At 37.2% G+C, this 20493-nt stretch overlaps 1 protein-coding gene across 1 annotated transcript in view; it reads right to left on the bottom strand.

Moving 5' to 3' along the window:
* The window catches only part of UBAC2 (UBA domain containing 2), an 84208-nt gene that overhangs the window by 11492 nt on the left and 52223 nt on the right, over positions 1-20493 (bottom strand). The window contains exons 5-7 of the mRNA XM_058855694.1: positions 17046-17169; positions 15114-15161; positions 4785-5030 (exon numbers count right to left, since the gene is read on the bottom strand). Coding sequence (XP_058711677.1) covers positions 4785-5030; positions 15114-15161; positions 17046-17169 — 418 coding nt within the window. The remainder of the gene's footprint in view (positions 1-4784; positions 5031-15113; positions 15162-17045; positions 17170-20493) is intronic.

Genomic DNA, 20493 nt, shown 5'->3' on the forward strand with positions numbered 1-20493 from the left:
ACTTAGCAACGTATAAAGGTTGCAGAAGGTGTTCATGGTTGAAAATATCTGTTTGAAGGACTTCTTGTTGGTACTCAAACTTGTGAAGTTATTCAAGAAGCCTTCACTGAAGTGCCACCTCAGTACTAGTAGGAGAGCTAAAAAATATGCCTGGATCTAGTTCTTCACTTTGAAAAAGCAGAATTGGACTGTCTAGGAGTCTATTCACTGGGGGATTTCTTTTCTACCATCACAAATGAAGGTAACATTCCTGAGGAAGAATTCTTGAGCCAGGAAAATCTTTGCTCCATTAATCTATTTTTTCCAAGGTCAGGAGTTTATTGTTTAGATATAACCAGAAGGTAAATTACCAATCTAGTCTCACAGTCCTTAGCTGACAAAATATAAAACTTGCAAATTGCTCAGGATATGAGGCTCCCCATAATAATAAAGACACTCAGTGTGCCTACCCACAGAACATCTCTCCTGTGTCTCAGGAGAAAGACATCTAATGAATGAACAATTAGAGGAAGTCCCTTTGTTATAGAAGTCTGATCTTTGCAAGCAGCAGAATCTCATATATGATGAAGATTAGATATACATATGGAGATACGATGTGGTATGAATCTAAGGAGAGTCTGGCCTCAGTGAAAATTAACGGCAGCTGGAAGAGAAGAACAAAAAGACAGGAGGGAAAAGACAACATAAACTTGAAGTGGCCAATAGAGTAGAAAGAGAGGTAGTGAAATGAAGACTTTCATATATGGGTGTAGGTTTGTTACAGTCTGGAGCAACCTGATGAAGCTCTTCCCTGATTCAAGACACTTATAAGAAGCCAAGAAGAAGGCAATACGATGTCTTTAACATGATCAGCAAAAATTCTCTGCAGAAATAAAACCCATTTTTTTAAGATGAAGGGACTGAGGCTGATACAGCATCCATCCTGAATGGGCACAGGGAGGAGTGCTACAACAAGTTGTATTTAGTGCCAACACAAGGTGCTTCCCACCTTCATGCAACCTTCCACTACCTTCCACATAATAGTCTGTAGTGAGATCAGAGTAGCCAATACCACCTACGCACAGAATCTTCCCTATCTATTCATAATTTGGTTCTCTGCCAGCCTCCTTCCACAATTCTCAATGGGAAGTGAAAGTCAAGTGGACTCCCTGATACCCACACTGGTGCACAGATGCAGCAGTTGCTTCCCTTTTCCCACTAGGGTTTTATTTGAGTTACAGAAAGATAAACTTTAGAAAAATGCTGAAAAATAAGAGATCTAGAAATAGAAACATCAGGAGAGGAGAATCAAAATTTTTATCAATATTACAATATCAAAAGGATAAAATAGCAAATGATTACTGGGGGTCAGACATGATGGGAGAGAATTTCCCCCGAAGTGAAGGGTATTCCCACAAAGTATTTGCTCCATTTTATTTAGGAGCAAATACAAAGTATGGGGAAACAAGAGAGATGAAGGCAAAGAGGTGACGAAAATGTGGGAAGAAAATGGCACAGTGGGGAATGAAAATGTGACAGTGATATGAAGGGGAACAGAAGATCAGATAATGGGAAAAAAAGAAAACCAGGACAAACTATTTACAAAATAGGATAGACAAAAGAGTATGAAAGAAAAGAACTGAGAAAGCCAAGTTTTAAAAACAGTAACAAATGGCAAGCCACTATTTTTAGGGACTTAATACACATATCACACATTTTATTCTACTGTCTTTAAAGGTGAATGTAGGCGATGCCAAGCAATTCATCTGGGACAAGATCATAATTTCTCAGCAATATCCACAGGAAGAAATAAAGAACACAGTTAAGATCTAGAAAGTTTTCTAGATGAACACTACCATGTGTTTAAGGGCCGTATCCACAGCAACTAGAAACCAACACAAAACCAGTCACCATTTAACCACATTCCCCTGAGAAACTAACAACATTGACAGTTTCTAGCAACATACTCGTACACAGCGCTCACTGAATATTTAAGAGCTAAAATGAGGTACATCAGGTAATGAACTTGGCGGATTTATTTTCAAATTCTACCACACACTCAATCTGCTCATTGAGGTAATGGGTATTTGACAACCCAGCACTCACACACACAGATCTGTGCTTCAGGTTCCTCCAGACCAGAAGATTTCAGCTAGAAAAAGACTTGGAAAGGTAAAGCTCAAAGAATTGCCAGCAGAGGAATTCTAGGGTGATCATTTCTTGCTTTTTATTTTTTGTAGAAAGCATCCAAAGTGAATTCTGCTTTGGATAAAAGGGCTTAGGGAACAGAAGAGGAAAAAAAAATTTTTTTTCATCTCAGTATCATAGACATACACTATAAACAACTTTTGAGAAAGGCTTTTCCCCCAGTTTCTTTCCCCTCTCTTTTTTTTTAATTGTAAATTTTAACTTTTTTATGTTGGTTTGCATAACCTGTCAGGCTCATGCTCTTCAGAATTTCTTGTGCAGACTCAAAGAATAAACTTACTACAAAAAGCATCTATTTTAGAGAGAAGCGTCACTTATGTGAGGTCTGCCAATATTGCCCATACAATTGGGCCCCACTAAAAGCACTGATCTTCTTCTATAATGCTACCAACATGCAAGGAAACGGCATTGTCTCATTTCTCAAACAGATGAACTGAAGAGTAAAGGAGTGGGAGGAATGAGCTGAACAAAATTATTGCACTATGGCATAGAGAAGAAAGTTAAAGTTCACTTCCCTCACCAAGCAAAGCAGAAAGTGTTGAAAGCTGAAAGAGAGAAAATGTTAATTTATCTCACCTATGGCACACTACCTACAGACAGCATATTGGGACTTCAGAAATCCACACAACATTTACCCAGAATATAATTTAAAGCCTTATCTGATGACTGGCATGCACTTCACAGCTTTTATTATTTTCAATTTCACAAAAAACTGTCTAAGAAATTGATCTGCATTTTTTATAGCTTCACTCCCAGAGGTAAAATTATCATCGAAATTCCTTTCATCTGTAGCATGATCTGTTCCACTCCACTGTCTTCAAATTACACCTTGCCAAATTTCAAAAGGCAAAAGAAATGCCCAAGTACAGCAATCTAGAAAACGGTTTTCAACATTTTAAATATTATTTTGATATTGAAAATAGTCTGTTTATCATTTTTACCACTACAAAGCAACATTTGTGAGTGATGCTTTTTCTGATTTAGCTGATGACCAGTAAATTCTGTGAGTGAATCATTAAAAAACACCAGGTGGGTCAAAAGCTTTCATGACACAGCTTTTCTGAAGAGTCTCTATGAAACATTCATACATTGATCCTATTGTCTTCTGATCACTGGTTTCACAGATTAGCACTAACAGTTAAATAAATGCTGCACTCAAGTTAAAGGCTAAACATGAAGGTAACTTGAAAGTGTTTCAGCAACTTGTAAAGGGAAGCATCTTACTGATGTTCAAACAGTGCTCCTGCATTTTAGTCAAGCCCCTCCACCTTTTCAAAGAATTCTATTTGAAGTCAAACATGAAAAAGACATTTTTCCACTTTCATTGTTCATAGCCTAGGGAAAGGACAAGATGAGAAGAAAATGTTATCAACAGTTCTTTTATAATTCACCATTCTGAACTTATTTACCACTTTTTGTAATTAAAGATATATTAGAAAGACTGTCCTTCATAACTGGAAATGGCTTCTTTCTCATATCTGAAGAAACCTGGCTGCACTCTTCCCAGCTGCTTGTAGCCCAATTCATTTTGTATTTACAATAACAATATTCAAGAATTGAGTAATTTCTAGTTCAGTTCTTATGTTAAAACTGATTAGTGTTTTAGATAGGAACAGAGATAAGTAGATTAGAAGTTTCTGCTTGAGGAATAATTTCATCATATTGAAATGTTAAGGAAACAAGAAAAACAGAATGTTGTTGTCAGGGACTAGAAACAAAGAGTCATATTCCAGTTGCAGGCCAAAGCTTTATGCCATCACACCTCTAATTCTGGGAATGCTTTAAGGGTAACACAGCTATACCTATTTGCACTACACTACCCCAAACACAAGAAGAACTTGTGTGTCAGCAGAGCTGTGTTTCAGGCAAAGAAAACTCAATGAAGACAATGAACACTTCTAAGATAGAGGAACTGAGACACCACCTGCCTTGTTTTGCTGCCCTACAACACCAAGTCTGAGAATATCTGGATTTGCTGGTTTGTATAAAACAGAGAAAGTAAAAAGACTCTGCTATTCTGCTCATTAAGGAAATAAACCAAGAGGATTAAACATGGCAAACAGAAAGTTACTTGTGGTTTACCTCTGTAAGTTAGAGAATTTAATTTCTGCCCTTAAGAAACAACCTATACATCTACAAGTGTGTAAAAATTCATAAATATATATAAATACAAATTCCTTTCTATGGAAAGTAATTCCATAGAAAATTTTCAGCCTCCCTGAAAAGGCTGCTAACCAGACAGATACTCAGAAGAGTGAGGAACATTTTGACTTCCTAACTTTACACAATGGCTTTCATTAAAGACCACCAAGAAGCAATCACTTTACCTTTCAGCCTCATTTTTTGTGACAGAATGCCAGGAGTACTGATATCCCCACACGACTGACATTCTGTTCCCACTGTGAAGCAGTTTTAACATATAAAGCTATATAGAAATCATTTAAATGGCTATCAGTAGTACAACAGTGTATGAAAGATTGATGGAGTAAAATTAAAAAAATACACTGCTTTTAAGAAACGGGAAGAACGCAAGATCTATGAACAAAAATAATGTATTTCTTATAACAATATAATCCTTAAAGAATGTATAGCAATACCTGCTGCTGCCTTTGCCGCCTCATTTGGGCAACCTGAGACATCATGATCTGACGATCCAGTAACTCCATTCTCTGCTGCCTCTGGATGTCAACTGTTGCTCCCATTCCCACTCGAACTTCATTTGTTGGTTCCGCAGATGAGAAGACTGGTTCAAGAGTCCAAGAAAATATCTTTGCTACCCATCTGGGTACACAAAGAATTCGATGAACTTTCAAGATACTGCTATTGTAGCAAATCCCAGAAATCTAAAATCAAAACCAAAATGTTAAAAAAACCCTGAAAATCAAAAAACTTAAATACACCACATTTACTTTAAGCGGCAGGTAAGTTGGCCCTTCTGGTTTTTAAAGCACTTTTACTGTATTTACTCACAGTTCCCAGTCAAGAATCAGAGAATGAACAGGGGATTTCTTTACTTCCCTACAACTACAAATTATTGTTTTTTTAAATCTGTGTGGTGCATTGCCTGTGACTCATAAAGTTGCTTGAGGTTTTTTGTTTGTTTCAGAATTTGAGCCCAAGCGAAGTGACCCTTTCTAAAACTGGTCAAAATTAAAATAAAATTTTAATTTCTAGTAAAAGAGCTGGTCAGGGTATGCTGCAGGCTGACCTGAGAAGATTAAGACTGCTCTTGAGGATGCTGAGGCACTCTAAACACTCCTCCAAAAAAACCCAAACTCCCTTAAGGCTTCTGTCCCCACCACCTCTAGTGTCTAGGGTCCCCACCATCTCTTCCCACTCTCTTTCTAGTAAAATTAAAAGCAAAACCAGCAGAATTGAAGTTAAATCTAAGACTATGCACACACTCATTACAAAAGAAGTCCATCTACCCTACAGGACAGAAAAAAACATTTAAAAACCAATTCATTAAAAACTGTGATATTGAAAAAGCCAGTTTTTGTGAAGCCCTTCTCCTGTCCATAAGAAGAAACCACATTCCTTGTGTTTGTGCTTGCCTTGGGGCTTGATTTCATTTCAGATTCCGCAGGAGAAAGAGAAATCTGTATGCCACAGAAATTGATTTACAGTCATCACTCAGCCATTATTTTGAATGCCATTGTGAAGCTGCAGCACTTGAGCCCAAAGTGGTCCCATCTGCATTCTGCTTTATGCCACATTTCAGCATTTATGACTTTATTGTCTGTTTGTCACAAGAATTATGCTGTCACAGCACAATGAAATGAACAGGAAAAGATCTAAACCTCAAAAAATCTGTAAACATACCCCAGAAATGAAATTATGCTAAAAGCAATCGAGAAACCCTGCATCTGAAGTATTTATTTATTTGGGGCTATTTGTTGTATCTCACTGACATTTGTGTAAAGATACTAAATGCATTGCTGAGTATACCAAGGGAGACAGTATAGGAAAAAGGAACATTCTTTAGGAGGGGCATATTTTTCAGATAATTAACAAGGTTATTGTTAAATATCCAATAAGGTAGTGAGACTTAGCAAAAATATGTTCTACTTTTGGAAACAATGATTTTTGTTTTATTCTACTTTCATTTTATGACTCGGGGTTGGATGTAACACCAAGCACGGGCTGTCATTCTAAAATGAGAAAGAAGAGTTTTAAACTACTTTTAACCTCTTCAGTCTTTCAGTCATGCTATGAGAAAGGAGGTAAATGCTATAAAGGCCATAATCACATCAGAGTGAAGGCTGCCTTCAATAAAAATTTTCTTCTTCAAAGGAAGGTCTTAACCGGACAGGGCATTGTAACAGAAGCTTTCTCATGACCTCAGATACTCTTCCCTCAGCTCTAGTGAAACTATTCCAGATGACTGTAAACACATGACTAAAACCTGTGCACATCAACTGGAAACTAAGATACAGCTATAATCGCCAAAGAGTAAGAGGAAGAAAATTCACATCACTTCTGCAATTCACCTGGTTTTGGTATGTACTACTGGAGGTGTCTGCCTAGCCAGAAGGTCCCTCAGAAGCTAACAGCCTGGTCCTGAGGGATAGGCCCCAGATAGGCCCCTCACTCAAGAAAACCTAGACTGCATAGTAACTGAGAAAGCAATTTTTGGGGAGTGAGAATTACCGAACTAGATTGCAAATATTACATACACATTTAATCTGATGTTTTCTTCAATGCAAAATGCACAAGCAGCACCAGAGCCTACAAATTATCTTCCTTCCTCCCAACTTGTTAGGTGTAGGTGTAGTTAGTACCATTAGGCTATGGAGCCAAGACCCCTCTTTTGTTCCAGGGATTCTGCACACCTGATTGCGTTAACTAAGCAGGGAAAGAAGTCCCACTCAAAATACTTTGTCCAACGTCACACCAGCATTCCCTCACTTCTTTCAAATGTCCCTCCTAGATAGTGATAGATCTCTGCTCTTTCTTACAACCTTTGAAAAGGTCTAATGTTTTCAAAAATCTTGAACGGGTACAGAAAAGTCACAAGAACAAAGCACAGCAAGTGGTGATAGGAAAATCTACATCTCCCTGAATGTATGAGAAATCTTGACACGTGTCTGAACATATTAACCACAAACAGAATCATTATTTATCAAGTCAAGATAAAAAATAGAGTAATGAGATAACAGCAGCCTATCTTTGGTGTCAGTGCTTTGGAACTTGTTTGTCTCAGAAGGGAAGGCATACTGCAAGCACCAATTAGCAGCTGCATCAGTAAAAGCATTCTTGTATTTTTCTTAGCAGAGATGGGTGGGCACAGAATCATTTAGGTTGGAAAAGACCTTTAAGATCATCAAGTCTAATTGTTAACCCAGTAGTGCCAAGTCCACCACGTCCTTAAGTGCCACATCTACATGTCTTTTAAACACCTATAGAGATGGTGACGCAACCTCTTTCTGCCCTCGGCAGCTTGTTCCAACGCTTGGTGAACCTTTTGGTGAGTAATTTTTCCTGACATTCAATCTAAACCTTCCCTGGCACAACTCAAAGGATATTTCCATTTATCTTACTTGGAAAAAGAGATTGACCCTCACCTCATCACAATCTCCTTTTAGGTAGTGTAAAGAGCAAGTCATTCCAGAGCACTCAATCAGAAGAAAAGGCTTTATAAGGCTAGAAGTTTGTGGACATGCTAAAACGAAGAGCTATTATATAGAAGTATAAGAAACTTCAAAACACTGTGGTCAGTTATAAAAAAATTTCAGTCAACTAGTGAGGCTGAGATAACTATTTCCATATTTTCAATAAAGCCAGAATGAAGACACTTGTAGTTAAAAAAGGTCTTGTGATTCAGCCTGGCTCAGTGTCATTCTCTCATCTTAATGTCAAGTATTTCCAAAGAACTTCCTCTATAGCTGGTTCATATGCAGAACTTGATAGATATAATTTTAAAAAACATAAGCTTTGACAAAGTATAAAGCAACTTTTTACACTGTTTTTGTTACTGACATTGAGTGAATCTCTAGTGTTTAAGAACGCAAAGCAACATTGTTTATTCAATGAAGATAAGATGATCTCATTATATTCCAACTTCAGCACTGTACATCAGATTAAAGGGCTACTTCCCCCAAACAGAGAAGCCACTGCATTTCAGCCTCCAAAAGTCACCACAAAAAGATGTTGTGGTTATGTTCACACTGTTAAAATGGAGAATTTGTGGCTGGAAACATAAGGTGCATCTTAATTTCTGTAAGTCACAGCATCATCCACCATATTGTATGTGGCACAACACTAAGAAGAGGAAATGGAGGACGCTGGAAACTCTCTGGCACACTGCAAAATAAAAGTGTGCTTATATATTTTCAGTTTCTTAACACTGTGGCTTACTACTGGTTCTACACATGAAGTTTCCCAACCTCCTCCTGCCCCCATATAAAGCCTAACTCTCCCTCCCCTTCCCTCATGTCCTTCCAAAATAGTACATTTTTAAGAAAGACGAAGTAGCTGCAGTTTCTCTGCACATTAGGTAAACCAAAGATGGAAACTCTCCAGTATCTTACATTGCAAAGACACATATGCTCCACAAGTAGCTGGAGTAGTATTTAAAAGTTATATATTTAAATTCACTGTACTTGATTAACACAAAAAAGGAAATCAAACAGAAAAAAAGCAGACAGAGTAGTGTAGAAAATGATGTTGCAAATTATTTTAACTAACAGAACTTGACATCAAATACTCAATTATTTTGTTCTGAAAAATGTAAATATATTCACCACATGTACTCAAGACTTGGCTATTTTCAGATAGCAACAAATGAAAAGCAAGTAATTTTCTAAAGGTGAAATGACATTTTCATACCTATTTCATCTGCTTAATCTTTAGTATGTTCTGAATTCTATACAACTAGAATCAAAACATCAGTTGAAGCTTGTGTCAGGATTCTGTATTTATCTTCATTAGAGAAAGCATTTATCAAACCAAGAGGGATTGCGTGAAAACCACACAAGAAACAAAACTACTCAACAAATAAACCCACTGCACATATATTTTCAACTTCTGTTACAATTCTAACAGATTATTCTGTTTGGGTTTCCTTTTTGGAAATTGTTGCAAATACTATAAACAGCCTTTTGCAAGACTTGGGAGAAAAATAAGATTACAGTGATACTAAAATATTTCTTTTCAATTTCATTTCCACTTGATTGGGTTCATAAATTTTTCAGATACCTTGAAACTTTTTTCTTCAGAGTTCATCACTGCTTCATTGGTCAGACAGAATCATTATCAGCTAAAAAACATTGTGTATGTGCAAACATGAGAGTACTGCCATTTCAGCACAGTACAGCTATTCTTAACTTGAACTTGTGTCCTACGCATAGCTTCCCTTGGTCTCTGTCAGTGTTCTGATGATGATCATCGTCATCATCAACATAATTATCATGTTGTTAATCAAATCTCTTTAATTAAAAGATCAGGATTTGATTAATCTGATCCAACATAAATATCTGTAATTTAAAAGCCTACTTATGCCTGGTTGTTTAAAGTTAGTGTCATAGTCAATGGAGACAAATGGGCACTTTCAGAATGTAACTCATCCTTTGGCAGATGTCTCCATTAGTCTCATGGATTCCCTCTCTGAAAAAGGGTAACACTGCTGCCAAAAAAGGAAATGTTGATAGAACAATGAACTAGTTGGTATAGTTGACCAAACAGACCATATTTTGGACACAGAAACTCTTCCTCAGATCTAAGAGAGAAATTTAGAAATTAAATACAAACTGAAAATCATTTTTCTACAGAAGCCACAGATATTAAAGAGAAAGTACCTTACTTTCTCTTTAATACAGACCTTATCATTAAGACCTTTTCCTGTCTTCTCTCACTACTTTCTCCTTCTTCTAGTTGGAAACATCTGCATTTCCCTCCTTCCCAGACAATTATACTTCCAAACCAACATCACCTATATTCCAGATGAACTAACTCCTTTTTTTCTCAGCTGTATTAACTGATGCAGGAGTAAGTGCTAGTAGCTTAGGCAGTTGTCATGTATTCACATCTTGACATGGGCAAGGTGTCAAAGCTCCCACCACAGGGGACATTAGGTCAATAAATTCAGTAGAATGTAGTGACACTAAGATCAAGTAATTTACAGTCACTTAGCTGAACTCTGAGCACTGTCCACACAGAAATACTGCATGTTAGTTTTGGGCAGGATTCAGCACACGGGTTAATGTACATGGACCTGCTGAAGCAAGTCCAGTGCAGGACCACAGAGATGATCAAAGGACTGGGAGCATCTTTCCCATGAGGAGAGGCTGAGAGAAGTTTGGCCTGGAGAAGAGAAGGCCCAGGGGGATTTTGTCGAAGTAAATGTCTGAAGGGAAATTAAGAGGACAAAACCAGGCTTTTCTCATTGGTTCCCAGCAACAGGAACAGAGGCAATGGGCACAAACTGGAACATGGGAGGCTCCCTCTGAGGATCAGGAAACACTTTTTCACTGTGACGTTGATTGAACGCTAGTACAGGTTGCCCAGGGAGGTGGAAGAGTCTCCATCCTCAGAGATACTCAAAAGAACATGGTCCTGGGGCAAGCTGCTTTGGGTTGCCCTGCCTGAGTGGGGAGGCTGGACCAGATGTTACCTTCAGTGATTCTGTGAACTGAGTACTTGCTCTTTGGTAGGTAGTTCTATCAGGAAAGGGGAATCACATCAGTTACACACAAAACACACAGTTTTACTTAGGGAAGTACTTAAGCATAGGCAGAATGTTTAATAAGTGAGTAGTTTTACTGATATTAGCAATACTATTGATATTTATACTGTAACATCAATGTAAAATATTCAGAAATTAACTAGATTCAACATTTAACTAACATTTACCTGATCCACTAACGATCACAGTTACAAAGAGTTAAAAAAATCTCACACTTTGACTAAAGCCCTACATGGGACTAAACATGGATGACTGAAAGATATCCAGACTAACTGGAAGATGAAGGACAATGCACATCAGGACATGAATGTACATTAACAACTCTGACCAAAGATTCCCTTTGAGAAAGCACATATTTAATAACGATTTTAATTATGTAGAAGGGATGATATTTTCAATGTGAACACTATACTGTGGAGTAATACAAATGCTTCTGCACTCCCTTCAAAACATTTCTTAAAACAACAAAGAATTCAGCATGAATTGTTCAAAATCACTTAAGAAAAATGTGAAAGAGGAAGAAAAACAACAAGAAAATCAATGATTCCTAGATCTGATCAGATATTAACTACATAATACTATTTTTAAGACAAGAATTAAAACAATTAAAGTCTGGTTTAATTATTTTGCTCCCCAGATGAATCACATTTTTTCCTATAAATGTCAATTCCAAAGGACATTAATTCATTATACAATAACACCTGAGCTGAATGAGTAACTAACAGAAAGAATGGATAAAGTTCTTAACAAATAGAACTCAAAAGTACAATCCAAGTACACTTGGGAGCATTTAACTACAGATACCTGTAGTCTACATAACACTAAGTTAGCCACTTCAAAATAATGAATAATAACTAATGTACTCAAAAAAAAACAGAACTGAAATTAAACATGCACTCAACACTGTCTGACCTTTCTGTCTTAACCTTAAGCTGTTAAAGTACAAGCTCTAAATGATAGATTCTCTACATTTTCCACTATCTAGATATAAAATGCACAACTTTTCATACATTCTGAGAAAAGTAAATTTCAGTGTAGCACAGCAACAATGCAGAAAACTTGCATTTGGCTTAGTGAAATCTCCAAGCCAAGCAAGATTTTAAGACCTTCTCAGTTTCAGTTTCCTAAAGTTTGAACTGAACTCTACACAAATTCAAGGCAGCTCACAGGAGACTTGGTGGGTTCCAAATTTTGAACTTTATGCTGTGCAGGTCATCTTGCAAACAAAAAAACAACACAAGGTAAGAAGCACGGTTACAACACTAAAATCACAGAACGGGCCTGAAAGATAGCTTCTCCCTATGAAATATAGCCCTAAGCTACTCAGAAAACCCCATGGCATGTGATCTGTCTGATGGCAACATTATCCTAGAAAGTGGAGGGAACTGCATGTCTTTGTGGGACACGTCTTCTGCTGGTCACCAACCCGAGCTTACTTCTTTGAGCAGGTGGCCTCTAGCTACGACTGAGCCTTGACACACCCCTCAAATTTCAATCCTTCAAGAATATAGCTTGGAAAATTATTAACTGGGAATCCAAGAGATTTTAAAGGGGTGGCAAAAAAAAAGGGAGAGCAGATGTATATATCCAACGAAAAATGAATACCACTTCCTAAGGCATTTTGACTATTTTAAAGAAAAAAACAGTGAAGAAACTGTTTCAGGCCTTCACTGAACTGAGTGATATGCACTACATGGAAGCAGCACTTTGTATTCCAGTAACAAAACATGAGCTGTAATTTCTGCACCTGAGAAAAATTCACCATCAAAACTACAAATTGTCAAAAATTCCCTATCACCAGGCACATTACATCAATGCCTACCTGCACACATAGACTCATACACACATTTCTGTAATGATGGCATCACTCAAAGCCACTGAAAACAAGAACTAAAGTTCCTAGTACCTGTTTCCCCTGCCTAGAATTCACAAGAAAGTCTAATGATACTTGCAAGGATGTTACTGTAAAGTCAGATCCTATTTAGTCATGTTCAAATATAGGCTGTGAGAATTTAACTAAATCTGAACCAGGAACAGAGCAAAGTGCAAACTGACAACTCAGAAATTGTGCCAGCACCATCCATTTCAATATTCTACCATCCAATTTAGTATTAATATAAGCAGATGTGCAACAAAAGCTAAATTATAGAACAGCATCATAATACACTCATATGGGTGCCTAAGTGATCTTCAGTGCTAAAAACACAGTGAAATGTCTAACAGGCAATGAACTAGTGACTAAATATCACATCTATCTGACTTGGTGTTCCTGCATTTACTCATTACTTTTGTACAATTTTGAAAATTTGAGTCTACAAAGACTAAGTTAATAAGCTAGAAAAATGTCAAGAGTAATAAGAATTACATAACATAGGTTGTTAGAAAGATTTAACATTAATTTGACATTCTATTAATTCTGTCATTGTACATAGACATATGTTATCAACCAACTACACTTGAAGTGCGAAAAGGCAGATTTATAGTGTTGCATAACACTACTTCTTCAGATTATTTTACTGTGAAATTTTAATCCTTTATGAAAAAGATACCAAATTATAATTTCTAACTGAGGAGAAAAAGAGACTTCTTAATCACAGAAGTGTGGCAGATATGCTATGCAAAAAAAAAAAAAAGGCTGAAAATCCTAACATTAATTTCTTTTCAAATTATAGCACCACTCCAAAGTGGTGGAGTGCAGATCTCTGCTTGCTGCAAAAAAAAATTGAGACTGAAAAGACATCATAATTGACGATGACTTAATTTACGCTGACTGAAGCAATATGAAAACTTGAAATTATTTTTTAGCCATCCTTTGACACAAAGGTAATTCAATTTAATCCTATGGATTTACACCCAAGTAAAACATACTGTTAACCTGAAATTTTAAAAAAAGCTAATTTATAAAAAATATTTCTAAGACAGTTGAGCAAGTTTCATTATATAGAAGAATAAAACTTTATACTAAGAGGGAATTAAAAGAAGAACTGCAAAATGTATTATGAAAAAAAAATGAGCTACCCTTTATATATCTGTATAATCAAGTATACATACAGCTTCTGTCATCAGGAAAGAGGGAGTTAAAATGCCTTTCCATTTCTTTCCTTTCCTTCCCTCTCTAATGAACACCTGTTAGAAAGGAAGGGCTATTAAAAGAGCCAGCAGAGTAACAGGAAGGGTAGTGCATTTGGAGGAAGTCACAGATCCTTCAGTGGGCACAGAGGCTTGGGCTGATTTCCAGGGGAGATAGATTCTGATTTGTTAGTTGCACTGCTTTCATCGATATTTATAGCAAGATCAAATCATGAACAGACGTCACTATTTGCTGCTCCATCACTCCTGTTAGTAGTTGTCCTAGAAACTCAAAGAATATTTTGCAACAGTCAATGCAAATGGTAAGAGACCAAACTACTGAGTTGTAGCAGCATTTCCCTCTGAGCTCAACCCAAATTGGAATTAGTAGGTTCTATACAGCAAGAGCATAATCTGAGTTCTCGAGATTCCATCAACTTAATAATGAGCTCCCTTGGAAGTCGTGGCACTCACACTGTTGAAAAATTGACAACCTTTTGGGCCAAGAAATCAGTCTGAGCTCCTAATTTCTAAGTTTGTAAAGTTTTAAAAGAAGCTCATCAGTATGTAACAATCTTAAAGATCTAGCACAATCTGTTTCAGCACTAAGTGCCTTAGTACCAAGAACAGAGTCAGAAAGGAAGAAGACAGATCACACCTCCTTTATCTGACTGATGTAACTAACGTGATTTTGTTTCCTTATTGCCGTTGTGATTGTGAGAAACAGCTGTACTATAGATCTCCTAGGAGAATAACCAAGCATGAAAAACCCTTACAGCAAAGTTATTAAAGCCTGAGTTTTGGAATCAAAGTTTGAGGCTTGCTAAAAACTGAAAAAACAAACCTCAACCCGGGGTACACATTTCTACCATTTCCTCAATAATCTCATTTATAGTTGTGAATGTGTACAGCTATATCCATGGCAACAAAATCAATTTTATGCAGGGAGCAGTGGCACCCTGGAAATATTAACCACCAATTTTGTCATCTTGTCAGTTTATCACCAGCTAGTCAATGCTTTGCATATTTTGAAGTTGAAGAGGAAAATTTTCTACTTACCAACACAAAATGTTACTTAGTAATTTCTGTTCTTTTTGAGTCCAAATATACTGTGATGATCACATACATAACAGTGTTTTAATCAACACATGATTTTTATAATAGTAAGACTTACCAATCCACTTAAGGCTAAAATCCAGATGTAGGAACCAGAGGTTAAGAGCTAGAAGACAAGAGCAAGGATTTGATTTTTTTTTTACAAAGTTGTTGCTATATGAACCCCTAAGTTGCAATACGATATAGGTTATGCACTCATCATGACAATGGGAGACGTCAGACTTTTACCTCTGTTAAAATTCAGTTTAACATTAAAAAAACAAAAGTATTCCAGAAGCAGCAAGTGGAAAAAACACAGGGATCCAACAATTGTTCTCCTTCTACAGAACAATACATTTTAGTTTCATATAGCTTACTAAGTATAACAGGATGTCAGTTATAGGCTGCACAGAAAAACAGGTCTGAAAGACAGACTGAAGCAAAGGAAATGACTCAGCAGCAACAGAAGAGTTCCAAGCAGGCAGGGACTCCAAGTGAAGCTCTCAGACACACAGTCACAGACAGACTAAGCACCAGCATCAAAATTAAAGAAATAAAGTTCTTATGCAGTGACATATTTGCTGACATGAAATCACAGAAATCAGCCAGAGCAAATTTTTTAAAAAATCCTGATAAGCCAACATGGCAGCCCATTGTTTCTAGCAAAGTATGTGACTAATCACCTGAAGGAGGTTTTACCAACTGGAAAAATGGACTGAAAATGGTTACTAAAATGTTTCTACATGATGCTGACTGAATCATGAGTACACCCTCCCTCTAGAGCTCCTACTATGGAAAGAGTGACTGGAGATAAGGACAGAGTTTACAAATGAGGAGAAGGCAAATGAGTCTTCTCTCAGCCTCTGTGTGACGGCAGCAACTGTTCTGTGCACAGCAGGGAGAGATCCCACAGAGATACAGCGGTCAGTGACAGCACCAATCCGCACTGGAGCTGCTGCGTGTACGAAAGCAAAAGGTGAAAGCCATAATGGAAAACAGGCCACACAGCATCATGGTTTTCCCAAAGACTGTAATAATAGTGGAATTGATGGGTTCAGAAGAGAGGAAACAAGATTTCTGAAAGATAAAGAAAATAAAGAGCTGAAGCAGAAAGTGAAGAAAACCAAAGGCTGAGCAGGAAAGAGGATGAATTAAATGTTGTATTGAGCACAAGTCAATATTCTGAAACTGACTGCTTATTCTAAAATACTCTCTACCATATTTCATGTAACTATATTGTTTTCCCCATTGCTAGTGCCAGAGCTACTATTGATTCCCTAGAATATATAGAAGTGAGCCTACTTTCTCATAAATTTGTGTATCTCCTATTTCATCATTCAGGTTGTGACACAAGTGTCCATTCATTTCTAGGCTGATGGGTTTTTGGGGGCGTTTTTTGTTGTTGTTTTTTGAATAATTACTGGCTCTCTATACCTAGTAACCACATTTTTCCAGCCATATTTCACAGAATACTACATGATGTTGCTGTGCTCTATGTTACACTATTCTAAATTACCAATCACATGGTAATGCATGATATACAAGTAAGTTATATAAAAGTGAAATTCAGCCAAAACCTTGATTATTTACTAATAGTCTTACCATAAAAAATACTGTATTCTACAGCTTTGTTTGAACTCTAAACGACAAGGGAAAAATAAGCAAATTCAAGAATATTAGCAAACTAGACAGGTGAAAGATAAAAATTGCTTTAGGATCAGGTTCCATTTTAATATCTTTTTGTCTAATTCATTTTAACAACCCCAAAAAAAAAAACAACTGCAGAACTGTCTATTATATTTTCCCATGTAGGACAAGGTAAGAACCGATCACTTGCTCACCACTACAGCATACTAGAAACACGTTTCGCCATGTTTTAGCTGATGGGACAGTTACTAGCTAAATTTATGCTGAATCATGCACATGGAAGCATCAAAATTCAGACAAACAGAAAAACTAACTACTATATTATTAGTTTATTAAAAGATGAACAAGCAAGTACATACCATACCTGTAAACCCAGTATGTAGACCAGAGACTTGTTTGTGATAGAAAAGTGACCCAATACTTGTGTCACCTGCACTCTTGGAATGGAGGAATAAAATGGAACAAACAGCGCAAACATAGGACCCAAGCTGCAAAAAGAAACATACATATGGTTATAAGAATGATACTAGCAACGCTAGTGTCAAACAATCAAAAGGAGTTAATTTTAATATTACACCACCTTGCAAATAAAGGTGTTCCTTGGCAACCAACATAAGATAACTTGTGGTATTCTAGGTAATAGATTCATTAGCAAATAAGAACAACTGACAAAAAGTATTTTATTTCCAAATGTTTAGGACTGGAGGCAGAAGAGAGGGCAACATTTTTCATTGAATAGCAGATTCCTTCCATAAAGCACAACACACAACAAGAACAGCAGTAATCTCCTGCAGTAGAACAAAATATGATTCAAAGGAAAAATTATAAGGATTTTACCTTTCCCAAAAGTTTAAGGAAATCACTTCACTTATGAAGCTAAGCTCCTGGTATTTACCCAGACTTAATGTGTTAGAGGATTGCCAAAAGAGTACAGTACCTAAGACTGGAATACTGACAGTTTGATTTAACTTCCCTTTGCCAATGACTTACATGGCCCTACAAATAAAACTTCCTTTAAGGTCCTCATCTTAATCACAACACAAGATGTTTTTTAAGTTTTTAAACCATCACTGGAATGAACTTCACAGAATCTAAGACTAAGACTTCAAGCAATTTTTACAGTGACCAGATGCCTAGACTGATCTTGTGAACATGACCTAGTGCTTTTCATTCAGACACTCAATTTTGCAGATAATCCTTTTTACACAAACAAAATACACCTGTATAAACACACACAACACATTCTTGAAATAAACTGAAATTATTTAAGTTGTAAGAGTCAAAATGCTATAAGAAAGCAACATACAGAAATTATTATTCATCTGAAGTCACTCCATTGTAGAAAATATTCACTGAATAAATCAGGTTTTATAAGTGAAGACAGAAAAAAAAACAAAGAAAAAATATATTTTCTCTTCTTAGAGAAGTAATTTTAAATTATTTCTTTCTACTTTGACAAAATTGACTGAGAGAATACTAGAATTGTGGCATGCTTTTCAGGTTTTATTGATCCTGTGATAAACAGTGACTCAGAGACTTCACATGCAAGAATGCACTCAATCATAAGATGGGAAAGTACAAAAAGGAATTTCCCAAGACTGCAAGTGCATTTCATAAACAGATTAGAGAATGCTAAAAAGTTCCCTAAATGTTAGTATTCACCATTTATGTCAACAGAAACCACAGAAAGCACCATCCCAGCCCAGAGTAATGATCAGCTTAATTCAAAGTCCAGTGTCTGAAACTGCTCAGTACCCAACAACCCGGAGGAAACTTAGTGTTTTCTCCTAAAACACTAAGTTCATAGGCACCACAGAGGTATGCTCCTAAAGGCGTCAGTGTTTGCCTTGTAGACAGAGCTCACATCTAATATAAATAGGTATTACCCAAATATCCATTCAGGTATCTTTTTCTAAATGTCAAAACTGGTACCCTTCAAAATGCTGTGTGAAAATCACTTATTTGTACAGGCAACTCCACAGTGTGAAAATTCATTCCAATTATTTTAAACATTCACTGTCAAGTTTCTTTATATAATGCTGTTCTTTGAAAATTTCCCTTAATATTTTCTGTTGCCTTCAGCATTTTCAATAGTTTACTTTTTTTACAATATCTATATGGGAATGATGCTTATCTACAGCTGGTCTGTCAGAGAAGTTATCCACATAATAGAACTAGAATATGGCTTACACAGAAAAGTACAACAAGAGCATGGTTAAGGAAAAGGTGGACACAGTGGTGAAAAAACGAACCCAAGTGACAAAAGACAAGAAAAAAACCAGGGCACTCAATATCTTTTTCTGGGTAGATTTTCACTGGTTAGTTTTGCCCCCAGGCCTTGCAGGTCCTGCACCTCCTGTGGGACTGGAGCTATAAAGAAAGACATTTTGGAGGCTCTTGAGCCCAGCTGATCATACAGGAGGCAAGAGGACCAGATAGGCTGTACCCCAGGGTTCTGTGTGGGAGGTGGCCAATGCTATGAACTGAACCATCCTGGTGATTAGGGCAGGCTCCTGATAACTGGGTAATTGCAGATGTCACACCCATCTTCAAGGAGGGCAAGAAGAGGATCCAGGGAGCTACAAACCTCACCTCTATTCTTGGGAAAGTTACAGAGCAAAGCTCCTAGAAGCCATTGCCCGCTACAGGATGGACAAGGCAGCTGCTAATATCCCATACGAATTTACCAAGAGGGATTCTGGTGCTGTGGATATGGAAGGGGAAGATAGCAAATGTTGTACACTCAGACTTTAGGATGGCCTTAGACTTGGTTTCCTCTTCAGCCCTTAAAGAAAAACAGGGAAGATATGCACTGTATATGCAGATTGGAGGGAATCTGGCTGCACTGCTAGACTCAAAGGATTCTGATCTGCAGCACCAACTTTAATGGCAACCACTTACTAGCAGCTTCCCCCAGGGATCCCTACTGGGAGGAACACTATTTATTGTCTTTATAAAATACCCTGGATGACGGGACAGAGTGCATCCCCGACAAGCTAGTGAGCGAAATCAAATTGGAGGGAGCAGTTAATACTTGGGAGAGCAGGTCCACATTCAGCTCTTCCTTATAGACTTGAGAAATGGGCTGACATTAGGAATGTTAGGGAGTTCAACAGAAGTAACTGTGGAGTCTTTCATCTGGCTTGGAACAACCTTGTGCAGTGGCACAGACTAGCTAGAAAACAGATTTGCAGATAATGAGCTGGAGAATCCTTGGAGTGTTAGTCAGCCTTTGAGTGTCCCTTTATCCTCTCAGGAAAGGTCAATCACATACAGGGCAGCATTATCAATGTGCTATCATCAGGACCAGAGAAGTAATTGCTCAGCACTTCTGAGCTTGAACCTAAATCACTGTGTCCACTTTTGGGCTGCATTCTTCAAGGAAGATATTAATCTAATGGAGCAGTATTTTACCAGGCTGCCCAGAGCTACAATCTCCATTCTCAGAGATACAGCCTGGACACCCAACCCAAAATAACCCCTTCTTGCTGGAAATGTTTTGAACCCAGGGTTAAACAAGATGACTGCCAGAGATCCTGTCAACCCTAAGCTACCATATTGTTCCATGAATAATCAAAGCCTTATTCCTGAAGCTCATGAGCACTGGAGGAATTTCTGTTCTTGTATTTCACTGCACAGGTACAAACACCCATCCACATACAGTAAATAAAAGGACTGGCTCTTAACTCTTTTAGTTATGTTAATTAGTTGTTTGGTAGCATATATCAGATTCAATATCTACAAGTGAAAAACATTCACGTTGAGGGACTACTTCAGTCTTTTCTTTCACTTCTTTCTTATCCTCTTGTTTT

The sequence above is a fragment of the Poecile atricapillus genome, chromosome 1 (genome assembly GCF_030490865.1).
Source record: "Poecile atricapillus isolate bPoeAtr1 chromosome 1, bPoeAtr1.hap1, whole genome shotgun sequence".
Lineage (NCBI taxonomy): Eukaryota > Metazoa > Chordata > Aves > Passeriformes > Paridae > Poecile > Poecile atricapillus.